Raw genomic sequence first — 20224 nt, 5'->3', positions numbered from 1 at the left:
CTCATTGAGTGCGTTCTTAGTGCCAGCATCGGTTTGTGGTGGTAAATAGACAGCCACGAAAAATATAGATGAAAACTCTCTTGGTAAATAGTGTGGTCTACAGCTTATTATGAGATACTCTACCTCAGGCGAGCAAAACCTTGAGACTTCCTTAGTATTAGATTTTGTGCACCAGCTGTTGTTTACAAATATACACAGACCGCCACCCCTTGTCTTACCAGAGTCAGCCGTTCTATCCTGCCGATGTAGCATATATCCCGCCAGCTGTATGTTATCCATGTCGTTGTTCAGCTACGACTCGGTGAAACATAAGATATTACAGTTTTTAATGGCCCGTTGGTAGGATATCCGTGATCGTAGGTCGTCTATTTTGTTTTCAAATGATTGTACGTTGGCTAATAGGACTGATGGTAGAGGCAGAGTACTCGCTCATCGTCTGATCCTTACAAGGCACCCCGACCTACATCCACGATATCTCTGTCTCTTTCTCATGCGAATTATGGGGATTTGGGCCTTGTCGGGTGTCTGTAGAATGTCCTTCGCGTCCGACTCTTTGAAGAAAAAATCTTAGTCCAATACAAGGTGAGTAATCGCTGTCCTGATATCCAGAAGCTCTTTTTGGTCATAAGAGACGGTGGCAGAAACATTATGTACAGAATAAATTACAAATAACGCGAAAAAAACACACATAATAGCACAATTGGTTAGAGGGCCGTAAAACGGCAGCCATCTCCTCCGGCGCCATCTCCCCCGGCGCCATTTACCCTGAAATAAAATCTGTTTCACTGTTAATTTCTGTGTCATCAACCTAATAAAGCATTATGACCATGAACTGACAAAGGACACCTGGGACTTGATTTCTCCCTGGCGTTATTGTGGAGACAAATTTATTGTGAAGACACACAACACAATTGAGTCTGCAGTTCCAAATTACACCAGTAGAGGTCATTTGTTACATAAATGATAGCAAAATTATGATTTTGGTGACATTCACAACATTTATAAGGCATAATTATTTTTGCAATACCAATGCGAGCGTGTTGACAATTCATTATTGGCTTTATTACGAATTAACATTGCATTTATTTGTAGTGCTTCCATTTCACTTGCCACTCAAGGATTGGTCCAGCAGAGAGGCAAACCTAGGTAGCTACTGGCTTCAGGTAAAGTCAGAGACGGTGGGTAATGAAGGGTCCTTGCTATCCGGGGTCCTTGGGATGTCCCTATGCCATTGAAGTTGACATTTAAAATTGTTAAAGTAAGGGTTGAGATTAGGGTAAGATAAGGGTTATGGTTAGGGTTTAGAGTAAGGATGTCCCAAGGATCCCGGATAGCACTAGCTATTTGTGGTTATGTAGCTAGTGTATGGTGTGATTCATGGAATGGCAGCTAGCAAGCTCACTACATATTGGAATCAAAATAACATCTTGTACATTGTGCTAATTGTTATAAATCCTGCATGCTACACTAGCCCTGAGCCATGCATAAGCACAGCCATCCGCACAAGCTGTTCACAACTAGCTAGCTAACAGGCTCGTGGCTAATGCAGCAATCGCTATGCTAATGCATAAACAGCTAACTCGCCATTCCATCCTGTTGCTAAAGTTACCCAATGCTAGCCAGCCCTGACAGAAGCACAAAACAATTGATAATATATTAAGTGATCATTACTTATTTATTGACGTTTACAGTGTCACTTTCAATCAGGCACTGACGCTATCTATCTAAGAAAACACAGATGACCTGTAAGCACAGATGACCTGTAAGCAGAACTGAAGCAGCAATGCAAGCTAAGAGCATCTGGCGCGAGTAATATTGATCAGCGAGAATTCTCAAGCTGTGAGATTGTTCACTCTGTGATGTCACAATCACAGCCAATCGCAAGTGTCAAAATTCTCTCAACAATCATCTGTTTCACGCTGTGAGCTTTTTCACATGACACAGGCCCGCAACAAGCAGGCTGGTTGTTAGTTATTCTCATGTTTTGACCCAGCCATTAATTCTCATCATTCTATTCATGTTGCTATGCTAAACACATCATTAGCATGTAGCTAGCTAGCAGAGATTCAGTGACGATGAGAGACTAGAACTTCAGTAAATAATGATGTAATAAATATTCAATAGGCCTACATAGGCTGCACTGCGCTGGTTGGTGAGTGTTTAAGGTTGACATGGTGAATTATTAGTTTCATATTCATTATTGGGCTAGCCTACTGGAACAATTGCATTTGTATTAATGATACTTTTTTGCACTGGCTGCAGAGGCAGACAGGTAGGTTTATACAACCCCCAACTGTTGCAAACCAAATAGTAGCATGGAAAAATAGTGTGTAGCCGATTTTTTCAGAGGGAGATGAAGTTTAAGAATTTCTTGTGTGGGCTGCTGGACAGTGGAATTATGACATTAACACTCAAGGTATTTTGTGTGAGTTGCAACTCCCGCATATCAACCAATCAGCATCCAGGAAACAAACAACCCATTTCATAATTAAGAAATAAGGCCTGAGGGGGTGTGGTATATTGGCCATATGCTTTGTTGTACCTGTGGTATATGGTCTGATATACCACGGCTTTCAGCCAATCAGCATTCAGTGCTCGAACCACCCAGTTTATTATAGGCTATGTTGGAGCGGTTGAATGTTAGGCTATCCTGTAAACTACATTAACTATTATTCATGATGATAACCTTTCCTCGAAAAACCCAACCAATCATCACTGTCCCTTGTCTCCATGGCATAACTGTGATTTATTTAACCTTGTGTCTTGTTCCATAGCCAGGGAACACACAGACACACTGACACACAGCAGTAGAAATATGTATGGGAAAACAAATCAGAATTTCCCCTGCGTCAGGAATTCCGTGTAGAGGAGTAGCCGGCTGCAACAAGAGGACCCGTCAGACCGGTGTAGCGGTGCGGAGGGTGTGGACTGGTTGGGCAGAAGGGCAGGACGCATACTTCGTCCTGGTTATGCTGTAGGCTACTGGCTGCGCTGCGCACTGTTTGTCTGGATCTCATCGGCAGCCTAAAGTGCCCAACGCTTTCTATCACCGCTTTGCTATTCACATTTATCCATAGAGACCCTTGGATTTGTACATGCGCGTCATTTCTGACCCGTGGAGGGATTTTACGCACCGGCAACTTGGGGCTGATCTTATCGAATCCGAATGGAATCAAACAGCAAAGCAGGAAAACATGGTAGGTTGAGCTGCAGATATATGGAATATTGTGTGATGTCTGTTCATATTTAGAGAACCACCTTTTTTATGCTCTACAAGGTAACATCCGTTTGATTCCATTCCTCAATGGGCTTTGTGACCAGGTATGCTTGAGTGCAATGTGATTTGTTTGACTGTCTGAGATTGTTGTCCTGCATCTTGTGTAGGGCTGACTGTCTGAGATTGTTGTCATGCGTCTTATGTAGGGCTGACTGTCTGAGATTGTTGTCATGCGTCTTGTGTAGGGCTGACTGTCTGAGATTGTTGTCCTGCGTCTTGTATGTCTTGTATAGGGCTGACTGTCTTGTATAGGGCCGACTGTCTTGTATAGAGCTGACTGTCTTGTACAGGGCTGACTGTCTTGTACAGGGTGGACTGTCTTGTATAGGGCTGACTGTCTTGTATAGGGCTGATTGTCTTGTATAGGGCTGACTGTCTTGTATAGGGCTGACTGTCTTGTACAGGGTTGACTGTCTTGTATAGGGCTGACTGTCTTGTACAGGGCTGACTGTCTTGTATAGGGCTGACTGTCTTGTATAGGGCCGACTGTCTTGTATAGGGCCGACTCTCTTGTACAGGGCCGACTGTCTTGTACAGAGCTGACTGTCTTGTATAGGGCCGACTGTCTTGTACAGAGCTGACTGTCTTGTATAGGGCTGACTGTCTTGTATAGGGCTGACTGTCTTGTATAGAGCTGACTGTCTTGTATAGGGCTGACTGTCTTGTACAGGGCTGACTGTCTTGTACAGGGCTGACTGTCTTGTATAGGGCTGACTGTCTTGTATAGGGCTGACTGTCTTGTATAGAGCTGACTGTCTTGTATAGGGCAGATGTTAAACCAAGGACAAAGAAAGGGTCATTATTGTTCTAGGAAGAATAAGCAGAATAAATGCTTTTTCCTGTGGAATTAACAATGTGGTTTATCCGGATACATCGCAGGTGCCAACTCCTTCCTTCTGTGAATGATAAGTGATAAAGGGTAGCTAATGCGCCTTAGGCATTGTGGTATGCTGGATAGGCTACAACTTGCTGTATCTGCCTGTAATAAACAGTGGCCACTGTCAGTGATATACCCCTTGATTTTGTCTTATCTTTTCCTAACCAAAAAAAGTAAATACATTTTACTCCAATTTACACTTAAATGAACAAGGAAGGACAGAGCAGTATTTAACAGTTAGGCTACTTAACATGTTAACTATGTCCAACTGACTCACCACCAGGGTTGGGTAGGTTACTTTCTAAATGTAATCCATTACAGTTATTGGTTACCTGTCTTACCTGTCCAACGTTTTTATTAGTAACGTAACTTTTGGATTACCCAAACTCAGAAACGTAATCAGATTACTTCAATTCCTTTCCCTTTAAGAGGCATTAGAAGAAAACAAAAATGTATATTGCCAGTTGAATGACATATATTGTCTGCTTGTTTTGACAATTGCAAAACTACATTTAAGAAAAGTACATCACATCTAAAGATGACTTTTCAACATTGCCTGCTCCGGAGAGTTTTCACTACGTAATGTTGTAGGGCTTCCTTCATGCCCCTTCAGCTATGTGAGTGAGTGAGTGCTAGCTATCTACCGACCGGAACATTAAGGTTGTTTTTACACTTTGTCCCTTTCAGAAAAGTTTTGTCAACTCAGTGCAGTTCGCTTAATTTAATTAATAACTTAATGTTTAGTGCAGTGTGAACTCAGACCCCGCACCAAGCGAACCGAACTGAGAACATCCCGATAGGTGGTCTGAGTTCAGTTAGTTTGAAATCCACGGTCCGGTGAACTTTTTTAGGGAAACGTGAGCACAAAGCTTCCCAGGTTGGCCTGTCATTAATCCTGCACCACACACTAGACTACTGCCATGCCATTATCCCTCACATTGGTGCCACAAAAGAGACAAGATGGTAATGTGCAAGTTCGTGGAAAAAATGTGTGCTGTTTTTGGATATTGATTAGCGATTGTCAAGAATGCACAGAAATGCCAAAATATGTGTGGAGTTTTGTATGTGATCTATAAGCTAAGAGAGCTTCATAAACTGTTTATTTGATTGTGGGGTTTGAATAGTGCGAGAAGACAACAACATATTTGGTGACAATCACAACATATGGTACAAAATCAAAGTCATTGCAATTCGAGAACCTTGGGACGTCCCAACTCTGACGTTACCTCATTAAAGTTGACATTTTAAATGGTTAAGGTAAGGGTTAAGGTTGGTTTAAGGTTAGGTAAGAGGTATGGTTAGGGTTAAGATTAGGGTAAGGGTAGAGGTTAAGGTTAGAGTCAGGATTTAGGGTTGGGACGTCCCAAGGATTCCGGATAGCACTACCTACAAAAATCAATGCTAACTCTTAAAGGGGCAGTAGCCTACATTGGGTGTACAATTTTCAATTACAGCATTATTTAATCTGCACTATTCTTCTGCTATTTATTCTGTTACTAATAATATTTACATGTTAATAATTATAATCATTATAATTATGTCTAATCTTTTAATATAATCCAATCTATTAGCTTCCAAAATGTAAGTAGGTATTTTCTTCTTCTTCTTCTTCTTAAGTAGGTACATTTATATCTAGCTGTCCGATAACACGATCTGATGGAATGGCTTGTCCTGCACTTTGTAAAAACCCAGAGTGCTTTGAGTGAATATTGGAAAAATACTTGGTTCCTTTCTAAACATAGCAATGTGAATGCAAGAGGTCTCATATGTGAAGTGAACTGGCAAAAGAGTTGAGTCCTCATTCAAAGCCAAGGGCAGTGTGAATACAAAGAGAACTGAGTTATTTTGCTTTTTTTACCCAAGAGTTCACTTTAAAGAGGACTGAGATGCAACTTTTTTTTTGAAAGAGGACTATATGTGGAAACACCCTAGCCAAGACCAACAACACAAACAACCTGACTATACAGCTACAAATAGTGAGTGGGGTTACAAATAGACTATACTAAACGACTTAAATGTCTTACTTCTGATGAAATGTATGTTTATCCTACTTGGCCATTATTTCCCTCCTTCTCTCACACACCGAATAGCCTGAAGCCACAGAGCTCTATTTCCTTACATGGGAGCATTGGGAACCGCAGGCTCTATTTCCTTACATGGGAGCATTGGGAACCGTAGGCTCTATTTCCTTACATGGGAGCATTGGGAACCGTAGGCTCTATTTCCTTACATGGGAGCATTGGGAACCGCAGGCTCTATTTCCTTACATGGGAGCATTGGGAACCGTAGGCTCTATTTCCTTACATGGGAGCATTGGGAACCGTAGGCTCTATTTCCTTACATGGGAGCATTGGGAACCGCAGGCTCTATTTCCTTACATGGGAGCATTGGGAACCGCAGGCTCTATTTCCTTACATGGGAGCATTGGGAACCGCAGGCTCTATTTCCTTACATGGGAGCATTGGGAACCGCAGGCTCTATTTCCTTACATGGGAGCATTGGGAACCGCACGCTCTATTTCCTTACATGGGAGCATTGGGAACCGCAGGCTCTATTTCCTTACATGGGAGCATTGGGAACCACAGGCTCTATTTCCTTACATGGGAGCATTGGGAACCGCAGGCTCTATTTCCTTACATGGGAGCATTGGGAACCGCAGGCTCTATTTCCTTACATGGGAGCATTGGGAACCGCAGGCTCTATTTCCTTACATGGGAGCATTGTGAATCGGAGGTTGGGATTCTATTTCCTTACATGGGAGCATTGTGAATCGGAGGTTGGGATTTTTGACCTGGTTACATGTACAGTGCATGCGGAAAGTATTTAGACCCCTTTACTTTTTCCACATTTTGCCTTATTCTAAAATGGATGAAATAGTTTTTTCCCCTCATCAATCTACACACAATACCCCATAATGACAAAGCAAAAACAGGTTTTTATAAATGTTTGCAAATGTATAAAAAATAATAATATGGAAATATCACTTTTACATAAGTATTCAGACCCTTTACTCAGTACTTTGTTAAAGCACCTTTGGCAATGATTACAGCCTCGGGTCTTCTTGGATATGACGCTACAAGCTTGGCACACCTGTATTTGGGGAGTTTCTCCCATTCTTCTCTGCAGATCCTCTCAAGCTCTGTCAGGTTGGATGGGGAGCGTCACTGCACAGCTATTTTCAGGTCTGTCCTGAGATGTTCGATTGGGTTCAAGTCCGGGCTCTGGCTGGGCCACTCAAGGACATTCAGAGACTTGTCCTGATGCCACTCCTGCGTTGTCTTGGCTGTGTTTTACTTGTTGTTACAGTGTAATTACCCTGTAATAAAGACCCCTTAAAATGAAGCGTTACCATAATTTTTTTGCAGTGGAGGGAACATGCCCTGTCCTTGCAAAACTGCGAATGTCATGACTTTTGAGCGTAATTTTGCTAATTTCTAAAGGAAAACAGTGGTAGTAACGAGATATAATAGAGAAGAGAAGTGAGAGGTCTGATGTCAGAGGAGGTGTTCCAAGAGAACAGGAGAATGGCTCTCAGGTTTCCTAAATACGAGGTGCTACCTGTCTGCCTGCTTTTAAGGCAAAGTTAAAGGCAATCTGTTATATTATTTCAAAGACTTGGCATGGCGGTTGGGATAGCATGGCGGTTGGGATAGCATGGCGGTTGGGATAGCATGACAGTTGGGATAGCATGACAGTTGATAGCATGACGGTTGGGATAGCATGGCGGTTGGGATAGCATGACAGTTGGGATAGCATGACAGTTGGGATAGCATGACGGTTGGGATAGCATGACAGTTGGGATAGCATGACAGTTGATAGCATGACGGTTGGGATAGCATGGCGGTTGGGATAGCATGACAGTTGATAGCATGACGGTTGGGATAGCATGGCGGTTGGGATAGCATGACAGTTGGGATAGCATGACAGTTGGGATAGCATGACAGTTGGGATAGCATGACAGTTGGGATAGCATGACAGTTGATAGCATGACGGTTGGGATAGCATGACAGTTGGGATAGCATGACAGTTGATAGCATGACGGTTGGGATAGCATGACAGTTGGGATAGCATGACAGTTGGGATAGCATGACAGTTGGGATAGCATGACGGTTGGGATAGCATGACAGTTGGGATAGCATGACAGTTGATAGCATGACGGTTGGGATAGCATGGCGGTTGGGATAGCATGACAGTTGGGATAGCATGACAGTTGATAGCATGACGGTTGGGATAGCATGGCGGTTGGGATAGCATGACAGTTGGGATAGCATGACAGTTGGGATAGCATGACAGTTGGGATAGCATGACAGTTGGGATAGCATGACGGTTGGGATAGCATGACAGTTGATAGCATGACAGTTGGGATAGCATGGCAGTTGGGATAGCATGACAGTTGGGATAGCATGACAGTTGGGATAGCATGACAGTTGGGATAGCATGACGGTTGGGATTTCAAATATAACATATATTTTGATTTGTTTAACACTTTTTGGGTTACGACATGATTCCATATGTGTTATTTCATAGTTTTGATGACTTCACTATTATTCTACAATGTAGAAAATAGTAAAAATAAAGAAAAACCCTTGAATGAGTAGGTGTGTCCAAACTTTTGACTGGTAGTGTATATAAAGTGTAATATTGGGATGCAAATTTAAAATTGTATAGATTTCTGACAGGTGTCTTCTGTTTCTTAAGCCCATAACCATGTGTGTGAGGTGTATACTTTTGTTTCAAAGTAGATTTGTTTAAGACTACCAAGAATCACTCTGTGTGACCGAGATTTAGCCCTGCAGTAAAATGTTTTAATGACATTAACAGCTCTGGAGGCTAAGGAGTATACTGTATGCAATGCACATCTGAAGCATATCCAGACTTTTTCCAGTGGGTGGACTGGTGTGTCTAAAACAGGGTGTGTCATGTGTCACACACAATCAGAAAAGGTTCTATTGTGACTGTTATGAAACAGCTTGTCTTGTACACAGTGGAGGGTGGGGTGGAGGATGACAGTGTTATTTCATAGTTTGATGTCTTCACTATTATTCTACAGTAGTAAAAAATAAAAATAAACCTTGTCCAAACTTTTGACTGGTAGTGTACATAGAGTAGATAAACAAACAGTAGGCATTTATTTCCATTTGAGTAATTTAGCAGATGCTCTTATCCAGAGCCACTTACAGTAGTGAGGGTTAGGGTCATAACCTTTTCATACTGGTCCCCTGTGGGAATCAAACCCACAACTCTGGCGTTGCAAGCACCATGCTATACAAACAGAGCCACATAGGACCACAGGAAGTCCCATTGAAACCAGATCTCTTTATTTACACAGGAAGTCCCATTGAGACTATATGTCTTTATTTACACAGGAAGTCCCATTGAGACTATATGTCTTTATTTACACAGGAAGTCCCATTGAGACTATATGTCTTTATTTACACAGGAAGTCCCATTGAGACTATATGTCTTTATTTACACAGGAAGTCCCATTGAGACCATGTGTCTTTATTTACACAGGAAGTCCCATTGAGACCATGTGTCTTTATTTACACAGGAAGTCCCATTGAGACCATGTGTCTTTATTTACACAGGAAAAAGCCCTGCTCTTTAGGTTAGCGCCAACCTCAGTGTTAATCCAGGGCTTCTGATTGGGGAAGCAGCGAACCCTCACCGTGGGTATAACGTTGCCGAAGCATTTTCTAATGAAGCCGGTGACGGAGGTGGTTAGCTCATCGTTGTTATCTGCGGAGTCTTGAAACATTCCAATCAGCACTAGCAAAGCAGTCCTGTAGCATACCCTCTGATTCTGGAGACCATCTCTCAACGGAGCGAATCGGGGGTACTTCCTGTTTCAGCTTCTGCTTGTTAACAGGAAGCAAGAGTACGGAGTCATGATCTGATTCGCCAAATGGCGGACGAGGGAGGGCCTTGTATGCTTGCTTGTGGGTAGAATAGCAGTGGTCTAGGACTTTATCACCCCTAGTATCGTTGGAGACGTGTTGAATGAAGTTGGGCATCAGGTGTCTTAGTGACGCCACATTAAAATGGCCGGCAGCCAGAAAGGCAACCTCTGGGTGTAGGGTTTCCTGCTTGTTTACAGCCTTGTACAGTTCGTTAAACACCAGCTTGTTCGTTAAGTACCAACATTCAATGTGGTAGGCATGTTGTGTAAATCAAATGATACAAACCCCCAAAAAATCAATTTTAATTCCAGGTTGTAAGGCAACAAAATAGGAAAAATGCCAAGGGGGGTGAATACTTTCGCAAGCCACTGTAAATGTTTTTTGTTTTTGTTTTTTTGAAAGCTATCTAATACTTTTGCCAGGTAGAAATGTATTTGTACGTGCATATCACGATCTGACATAATGGTAGCCTACTTTTTGGTTCTAGGTCCATTTTCAAGCATTTTGAATGAAGAGCCGTTTGGGAGCCAAATGATGCGGCTCTTTTACGTGAGGGTTAATGTCTGTCTGACCTCTAACCTCTGCGTGACCCCACTAGGTTTAGAGGGCGATGTGGACCTCCAGTTCCTGCTGGAGGGTGGAGAGCTGATGAAAATAAAGTCCTCTTGGAAAAATAACCGATTCTACAAGCTGCAGGATGACTGCGAGACCATCTGGCACGAGTCACACAGGATCTTCAAGAGAAAGCAGACCTGTGAGTACTACACTGTTACTGTACCATTCATCTACATCAACATCTACAACTTCATTAAAGATAGCCCATTGATGGGCCTCAAACACCTCCATTCTGTTATGAAACAACATTCCCTCCAGCAGGTCAGTGGATGTTAATCAGTCACTTAGAGTTAACAGCTGGTCTGTCCTACTGGTGTTACCCTGGTCTGTCCTACTGGTGTTACCCTGGTCTGTCCTACTGGTGTTACCCTGGTCTGTCCTACTGGTGTTACCCTGGTCTGTCCTACTGGTGTTACCCTGGTCTGTCCTACTGGTGTTACCCTGGTCTGTCCTACTGGTGTTACCCTGGTCTGTCCTACTGGTGTTACCCAGGTCTGTCCTACTGGTGTTACCCTGGTCTGTCCTACTGGTGTTACCCTGGTCTGTCCTACTGGTGTTACCCTGGTCTGTCCTACTGGTGTTACCCTGGTCTGTCCTACTGGTGTTACCCTGGTCTGTCCTACTGGTGTTACCCTGGTCTGTCCTACTGGTGTTACCCTGGTCTGTCCTACTGGTGTTACCCTGGTCTGTCCTACTGGTGTTACCCTGGTCTGTCCTACTGGTGTTACCCTGGTCTGTCCTACTGGTGTTACCCTGGTCTGTCCTACTGGTGTTACCCTGGTCTGTCCTACTGGTGTTACCCTGGTCTGTCCTACTGGTGTTACCCTGGTCTGTCCTACTGGTGTTACCCTGGTCTGTCCTACTGGTGTTACCCTGGTCTGTCCTACTGGTGTTACCCTGGTCTGTCCTACTGGTGTTACCCTGGTCTGTCCTACTGGTGTTACCCTGGTCTGTCCTACTGGTGTTACCCTGGTCTGTCCTACTGGTGTTACCCACTCTGTCTACTGAGTCGCCCCTGGAAGGTCTCTTAACAAAGCTCCTTGCTTTACAACACACACTAGTTACTAGCTAGTTACCACTAACAGAGAGTGTTCTAGATAGTTAACTTGTTTAGCTAGTTACCACTAACAGAGAGTGTTCTAGATAGTTACCTTGTTTAGCTAGTTACCACTAACAGAGAGTGTTCTAGATAGTTAACTTGTTTAGCTAGTTACCACTAACAGAGAGTGTTCTAGATAGTTAACTTGTTTAGCTAGTTACCACTAACAGAGTGTTCTAGATAGTTAACTTGTTTAGCTAGTTACCACTAACAGAGAGTGTTCTAGATAGTTAACTTGTTTAGCTAGTTACCACTAACATAGAGTGTTCTAGATAGTTAACTTGTTTAGCTAGTTACCACTAACAGAGAGTGTTCTAGATAGTTACCTCGTTTAGCTAGTTACCACTAACAGAGAGTGTTCTAGATAGTTAACTTGTTTAGCTAGTTACCACTAACAGAGAGTGTTCTAGATAGTTACCTTGTTTAGCTAGTTATCACTAACAGAGAGTGTTCTAGATAGTTAACTTGTTTAGCTAGTTACCACTAACAGAGAGTGTTCTAGATAGTTAACTTGTTTAGCTAGTTACCACTAACAGAGAGTGTTCTAGATAGTTAACTTGTTTAGCTAGTTACCACTAACAGAGAGTGTTCTAGATAGTTAACTTGTTTAGCTAGTTACCACTAACAGATAGTGTTCTAGATAGTTAACTTGTTTAGCTAGTTGGCCGAAGACAAGGAGGAAATAACAAGTGGTGAATCCTGACCGTTCCCACACTACTTCCCTCTCCACAGTCCAGGCCGGTGTGTGCGTGTGTGTGTGTGTTTTTATGTGTGCGTGTGTGTGTGTGTTTTTATGTGTGCGTGTGTGTGTGTGTTTTTATGTGTGCGTGTGTGTGTGTGCTGGTGTGTCTTCCCAGTCCACCCTTGGCTTCCTCTGAGATATCTTCAGGCAGAAGACTGTTCATGTTTATCTGCTCAAGTCCAGGACCCAGCCGGCCCATCCATCTCCTCCACCCAACCCAGAGAAGGCTGCTCCTGCTGAGCCTGATAACCTCTGGCCTCTCCCTGAGCAAACACTGGAGCCTGGACCAGACCAGTGGCCACACCCACCCAGACTGTGCAGAGGCTCAGAGGGGAGTGGTCATGTGAATGACCTTGCAAGGCTATTGTTTCCTGTGGGTAGGCATGCTATAGGAGGTCTGGAGCTGGGTTAGAGAAGGGCTGGGGTTAGAGCAGGGCTGGTATGGGGTTAGAGCAGGGCTGTTATGGGGTTAGAGCAGGGCTGGTATGGGGTTAGAGCAGGGCTGTTATGGGGTTAGAGCAGGGCTGGTATGGGGTTAGAGCAGGGCTGGGATGGGATGGGGTTAGAGAAGGGCTGGTATGGGGTTAGAGAAGGGCTGGAATGGGGTTAGAGCAGGGCTGGAATGGGGTTAGAGCAGGGCTGGTATGGGGTTAGAGCAGGGCTGGTATGGGGTTAGAGCAGGGCTGGAATGGGGTTAGAGCAGGGCTGGTATGGGGTTAGAGCAGGGCTGGTATGGGGTTAGAGCAGGGCTGGGATGGGATGGGGTTAGAGAAGGGCTGGAATGGGGTTAGAGCAGGGCTGGGATGGGGTTAGAGGGGGGCTGGGGTTGGGTTAGAGCAGGGCTGGGATGGGGTTAGAGGGGGGCTGGGGTTGGGTTAGAGCAGGGCTGGGATGGGGTTAGAGCAGGGCTGGGATGGGGTTAGAGGGGGGCTGGGGTTGGGTTAGAGCAGGGCTGGGGTTGGGTTAGAGCAGGGCTGGGATGGGGTTAGAGCAGGGCTGGTATGGGGTTAGAGCAGGGCTGGGATGGGGTTAGAGCAGGGCTGGGATGGGGTTAGAGCAGGGCTAAGATGGGGTTAGAGCAGGGCTGGGATGGGGTTAGAGAAGGGCTGGGATGGGGTTAGAGCAGGGCTGGGATGGGGTTAGAGCAGGGCTGGGATGGGGTTAGAGAAGGGCTGGGATGGGGTTAGAGCAGGGCTGGGGTTGGGTTAGAGCAGGGCTAAGATGGGGTTAGAGCAGGGCTGGTATGGGGTTAGAGCAGGGCTGGGGTTGGGTTAGAGCAGGGCTAAGATGGGGTTAGAGCAGGGCTGGTATGGGGTTAGAGCAGGGCTGGTATGGGGTTAGAGCAGGGCTGGTATGGGGTTAGAGCAGGGCTGGAATGGGGTTAGAGCAGGGCTGGGGTTGGGTTAGAGCAGGGCTAAGATGGGGTTAGAGCAGGGCTGGTATGGGGTTAGAGCAGGGCTGGAATGGGGTTAGAGCAGGGCTGGGGTTGGGTTAGAGCAGGGCTGGGGTGGGGTTAGAGCAGGGCTGGTATGGGGTTAGAGCAGGGCTGGAATGGGGTTAGAGCAGGGCTGGGGTGGGGTTAGAGCAGGGCTGGGGTGGGGTTAGAGCAGGGCTAAGATGGGGTTAGAGCAGGGCTGGTATGGGGTTAGAGCAGGGCTAAGATGGGGTTAGAGCAGGGCTGGTATGGGGTTAGAGCAGGGCTGGGGTTAGAGCAGGGCTAAGATGGGGTTAGAGCAGGGCTGGGGTTGGGTTAGAGCAGGGCTGGGGTTGGGTTAGAGCAGGGCTGGGGTTAGAGCAGGGCTGGGGTTGGGTTAGAGCAGGGCTGGGGTTAGAGCAGGGCTGGGGTTAGAGCAGGGCTAAGATGGGGTTAGAGCAGGGCTAAGATGGGGTTAGAGCAGGGCTGGTATGGGGTTAGAGCAGGGCTAAGATGGGGTTAGAGCAGGGCTAAGATGGGGTTAGAGCAGGGCTGGGGTTAGAGCAGGGCTAAGATGGGGTTAGAGCAGGGCTGGGGTTAGTGCAGGGCTAAGATGGGGTTAGAGCAGGGCTGGGGTTAGAGCAGGGCTAAGATGGGGTTAGAGCAGGGCTAAGATGGGGTTAGAGCAGGGCTAAGATGGGGTTAGAGCAGGGCTGGGGTGGGGTTAGAGCAGGGCTGGGGTGGGGTTAGAGAAGGGCTGGTATGGGGTTAGAGCAGGGCTGGAATGGGGTTAGAGCAGGGCTAAGATGGGGTTAGAGCAGGGCTGGTATGGGGTTAGAGGAGGGCTGGGGTTGGGTTAGAGCAGGGCTGGTATGGGGTTAGAGCAGGGCTGGTATGGGGTTAGAGCAGGGCTGGGGTTGGGTTAGAGCAGGGCTAAGATGGGGTTAGAGCAGGGCTGGTATGGGGTTAGAGCAGGGCTGGGGTGGGGTTAGAGCAGGGCTGGGGTGGGGTTAGAGCAGGGCTGGGGTTGGGTTAGAGCAGGGCTGGTATGGGGTTAGAGCAGGGCTAAGATGGGGTTAGAGCAGGGCTAAGATGGGGTTAGAGCAGGGCTGGGGTGGGGTTAGAGCAGGGCTGGGGTTGGGTTAGAGCAGGGCTGGGGTTAGAGCAGGGCTAAGATGGGGTTAGAGCAGGGCTAAGATGGGGTTAGAGCAGGGCTAAGATGGGGTTAGAGCAGGGCTGGTATGGGGTTAGAGAAGGGCTGGTATGGGGTTAGAGCAGGGCTGGAATGGGGTTAGAGCAGGGCTGGGGTGGGGTTAGAGCAGGGCTGGGGTTGGGTTAGAGCAGGGCTGGTATGGGGTTAGAGCAGGGCTGGTATGGGGTTAGAGCAGGGCTGGGGTTGGGTTAGAGCAGGGCTGGTATGGGGTTAGAGCAGGGCTGGGGTGGGGTTAGAGCAGGGCTGGGGTTGGGTTAGAGCAGGGCTGGTATGGGGTTAGAGCAGGGCTGGTATGGGGTTAGAGCAGGGCTGGGGTTGGGTTAGAGCAGGGCTGGTATGGGGGTTAGAGCAGGGCTGGGGTGGGGTTAGAGCAGGGCTGGAATGGGGTTAGAGCAGGGCTGGTATGGGGTTAGAGCAGGGCTGGTATGGGGTTAGAGCAGGGCTTGTATGGGGTTAGCAGGGGTTAGAGCAGGGCTGGGGTTGGGTTAGAGCAGGGCTGGAATGGGGTTAGAGCAGGGCTGGGGTTGGGTTAGAGCAGGGCTGGAATGGGGTTAGAGCAGGGCTGAGGTTGGGTTAGAGCAGGGCTGGGGTTGGGTTAGAGCAGGGCTGGGATGGGGTTAGAGCAGGGCTGGCTTGGGGTTAGAGCAGGGCTGGGGTTGGGTTAGAGCAGGGCTGGGATGGGGTTAGAGCAGGGCTGGGGTTTGGTTAGAGCAGGGCTGGGATGGGGTTAGCAGGGGTTAGAGCAGGGCTGGGGTTGGGTTAGAGCAGGGCTGGTATGGGGTTAGAGCAGGGCTGGGGTTGGGTTAGAGCAGGGCTGGGGTTGGGTTAGAGCAGGGCTGGTATGGGGTTAGAGCAGGGCTGGAATGGGGTTAGAGCAGGGCTGGAATGGGGTTAGAGCAGGGCTGGGGTGGGGTTAGAGCAGGGCCGGTATGGGGTTAGAGCAGGGCTGGAATGGGGTTAGAGCAGGGCTGGGGTGGGGTTAGAGCAGGGCTGGGGTGGGGTTAGAGCAGGGCTAAGATGGGGTTAGAGCAGGGCTGGAATGGGGTTGGAGGAGGGCTGGGGTTGGGTTAGAGCAGGGCTGGTATGGGGTTAGAGCAGGGCTGGAATGGAATGGGGTTAGAGCAGGGCTGGGGTGGGGTTAGAGCAGGGCTAAGATGGGGTTAGAGCAGGGCTGGTATGGGGTTAGAGCAGGGCTGGTATGGGGTTAGAGCAGGGCTGGTATGGGGCTAGAGCAGGGCTGGGGTTGGGTTAGAGCAGGGCTGGTGTTGGGTTAGAGCAGGGCTGGGGTTGGGTTAGAGCAGGGCTGGAATGGGGTTAGAGCAGGGCTGGAATGGGGTTAGAGCAGGGCTGGGGTTGGGTTAGAGCAGGGCCGGTATGGGGTTAGAGCAGGGCTGGAATGGGGTTAGAGCAGGGCTGGTATGGGGTTAGAGCAGGGCTGGGGTATGGTTAGAGCAGGGCTGGGGTTGGGTTAGAGCAGGGCTGGTATGGGGTTAGAGCAGGGCTGGGGTTGGGTTAGAGCAGGGCTGGGGTTGGGTTAGAGCAGGGCTGGAATGGGGTTAGAGCAGGTCTGGTATGGGGTTAGAGCAGGGCTGGTATGGGGTTAGAGCAGGGCTGGTATGGGGTTAGAGCAGGGCTGGGGTGGGGTTAGAGCAGGGCTGGGGTTGGGTTAGAGCAGGGCTGGTATGGGGTTAGAGCAGGGCTGGTATGGGGTTAGAGCAGGGCTGGTATGGGGTTAGAGCAGGGCTGGGGTTGGGTTAGAGCAGGGCTGGGGTTGGGTTAGAGCAGGGCTGGTATGGGGTTAGAGCAGGGCTGGGGTGGGGTTAGAGCAGGGCTGGTATGGGGTTAGAGCAGGGCTGGTATGGGGTTAGAGCAGGGCTGGTATGGGGTTAGAGCAGGGCTGGTATGGGGTTAGAGCAGGGCTGGGGTTGGGTTAGAGCAGTCAATACTTTGTAGAGCCACCTTTTGCAGCAATTACAGCTGCAAGTCTCTTGCGGTATGTCTCTATAAGCTTGGCACATCTAGCCACTGGGATTTCTGCCCATTCTTCAAGGCAAAACTGCTCCAGCAGTGATCTCGGGGTGATGAGAGGTGCCAGACATAGCGTTTTCCTTGATGGCCAAAAAGCTATATTTTAGTCTCATCTGACCAGAGTACCTTCTTCCATATGTTTGGGGAGTCTCCCACATGCCTTTTGGCGAACACCAAACGTGTTTGCTTATTTTTTTCTTTAAGCAATGGCTTTTTTCTGGCCACTCTTCCGTAAATCCCAGCTCTGTGGAGTGTACGGCTTAAAGTGGTCCTATGGACAGATACTCCAACCTCTGCTGGGTTATCTCTGGTGTCTTTGTTGCCTCTCTGATTAATGCCCTCCTTGCCTGGTCCTTGAGTTTTGGTGGGCAGGTTTGTTGTGGTGCCATATTCTTTCCATTTTTTAAATAATGGATTTAATGGTGCTCCGTGGGTGGTGGTGCCCCTTGCTTAGTGGTGTTGCAGACTCTGGGGCCTTTCAGAACAGGTGTATATATACTGAGATCATGTGACACTTAGATTGCACACAGGTGGACTTTATTTAACTAATTATGTGACTTCTGAAGGTAATTGGTTGCACCAGATCTTATTTAGGGGCTTCATAGCAAAGGGGGTGAATACATATGCACACACCACTTTTCCGTTATTTATTTTTTTGAATTTTTGGAATCAAGTTATTTTTTTCATTTCACTTCACCAATTTGGACTATTTTGTGTCCATTACATGAAATCCAAATCCAAATCAATTTAAAATACAGGTTGTAATGCAACAAAATAGAAAAAACGCCAAGGGGGATGAATACTTTTTTAAGGCACTGTATATATATAGCAATCAAAGAAAAAATATCAATATCTCAAATGAATAATGTGCAACCATTCAAACATTAGCATGAGTAGAAAAAACGTATTTCACTTAACAGTCTAAAGTGGCGTCCTCTCCTTCCAAAAACATATCTTCAGCTGTTGAGTCTAAACTATATTCAGTAAGTCTTCATCTACTGGTTCTGTGACACTTGCCCAATTGATTTCTGCTATAATCTCATCCAAATCTGTGTACCTGGACTTTAATTGAGCTTTTCCAGTATTAGTAGCCATATTGTACAAAAATTTGCAGAAAACTTTGTTTACTAAATCGAGCTGTTCGTAATGCGATGCTCCACTTGTCACGGTTTACTAAGCCAGAACCCAGAAGCAGACCAGGACAAGGTGAGTTGAAACGAAGGTGAGTATTTATTTAACAGATTCAAAAAACGATGTAGAATAATCCAGGGGACAGAGCGGACGGCGGAGATGAGTTGGTGGAGGTGCAGTGGTAGATCCAAGAATGGCTCGGCAGCCGCCGACAACCAGGCAGGGGTTGGGTGAAGGTTCCGGGAGATTGACTGCAGATAGAAACAAAACGGAGGTAAGTACACGGCAAGCCAACAAGGTGCAAAACAACAAAACTAACGCTAGAAACTCCAAGCTGATACACTGACAAACATACTGTTCATGGCTAACGATCCGGCAGGGAATGGATGTCAGGTCAGGGCTTAAGAAGGGTGATGATCAGGACCAGGTGTGCAGACCGCTGATGAGATGCAGGTGCGGTTAATCGGGAGATCTCCCGCCTAGCAACGTCGCCCGGCAACCAGGCCGGGAGCGTTCACGAACCCTCAGGAAACTGGAGATTCCGAGCAGAAAAAAATGGCAACACAGGCAGGAACCGACTCAGGATGCAGGGTTCATGACAGTACCCCCCCTCCGACGAACGCCACCGGGCGGACTACCCGGAGCGCCAGGATTGAGGACATCCTCCAGCCTATCAGAGCTCTTGCAGCATGAACTGACATGTTGTCCACCCAATCAGAGGATCAGATAATTAATCTAGTACTGAAAGCATAAGCTACAGCTAGCTAGCACTGCAGCGTATAAAATGTGGTGAGTAGTTGACTCAAAGAGAGAGAAAGACAATAGTTGAACAGTTTGGAACAAAGAGAGGTTGTCATTTTTTCCCACTTTAAATTTCACTTACTTAGCTACAACTAGCATTGTTCCTATTTTGTTGCCTTACAACCTGGAATTAAAATTGATTTTTGGGGGGTTTGTATCATTTGATTTACACAACATGCCTACCACTTTGAAGATGCAAAATATTTTTTCTTGTGAAACAAAGAAGAAATGAGAAAAAAACAAAAATTGAGCGTGCATAACTATTCACCCCCCCCAAAGTCAATACTTTGTAGAGCCACATTTTGCAGCAATTACAGCTGCAAGTCTCTTGGGGTAGGTCTCTATAAGCTTGGCACATCTAGCCACTGGGATTTCTGCCCATTCTTCAAGGCAAAACTGCTCCAGCTCCTTCAAGTTGGATGGGTTCTGCTGGTGTACAGCAATCTTTAAGTCATACCACAGATTCTCAATGTGATTGAGGTCTGGGCTTTGACTAGGCAATTCCAAGACATTTAAATGTTTCCTCTTAAACCACTCAAGTGTTGCTTTAGCAGTATGCTTAGGGTCATTGTCCTGCTGGAAGGTGAACCTCCGTACCAGTCTCAAATCTCTGGAAGACTGAAACAGGTTTCCCTCAAGAATTTCCCTGTATTTAGCGCCATCCATCATTCCTTCAATTCTGACCAGTTTCCCAGTCCCTGCCGATTAAAAACATCCCCACAGCATGATGCTGCCACCACCATGCTTCACTGTGGGGATGGTGTTCTCGGGGTGATGAGAGGTGTTGGGTTTGCGCCAGACATAGCGTTTTCTTGATGGCCAAAAAGCTCAATTTTAGTCTCATCTGACCAGAGTACCTTCTTCCATATGTTTGGGGAGTCTCCCACATGCCTTTTGGTGAACACCAAACGTGTTTGCTTATTTTTTGCTTTAAGCAATGGCTTTTTTCTGGCCACTCTTCCGTAAAGCCCAGCTCTGTGGAGTGTACGGCTTAAAGTGGTCCTATGGACTCCAATCTCCGCTGTGGAGCTTTGCAGCTCCTTCAGGGTTATCTTTGGTCTCTTTGTTGCCTCTCTGATTAATGCCCTCCTTGCCTGGTCCGTGAGTTTTGGTGGGCGGCCCTCTCT

The 20224-nt window shown here is 46.9% G+C and overlaps 1 protein-coding gene across 2 annotated transcripts in view; it reads left to right on the top strand.

The window, feature by feature from the left end:
- The first annotated feature begins 2918 nt into the window (after positions 1–2918).
- The window catches only part of plcd1a (phospholipase C, delta 1a), a 127798-nt gene continuing 110492 nt past the window's right edge, over positions 2919–20224 (top strand). For both annotated transcript variants that reach the window (XM_045210425.1, XM_045210426.1), the window contains exons 1-2: positions 2919–3197; positions 10653–10808. In XM_045210425.1, coding sequence (XP_045066360.1) covers positions 3167–3197; positions 10653–10808 — 187 coding nt within the window. In that variant the 5' untranslated portion in view covers positions 2919–3166. The remainder of the gene's footprint in view (positions 3198–10652; positions 10809–20224) is intronic.

This window comes from Coregonus clupeaformis, chromosome 34, assembly GCF_020615455.1.
Source record: "Coregonus clupeaformis isolate EN_2021a chromosome 34, ASM2061545v1, whole genome shotgun sequence".
NCBI lineage: Eukaryota > Metazoa > Chordata > Actinopteri > Salmoniformes > Salmonidae > Coregonus > Coregonus clupeaformis.
This window is presented reverse-complemented; position numbering and strand designations above follow the sequence as displayed.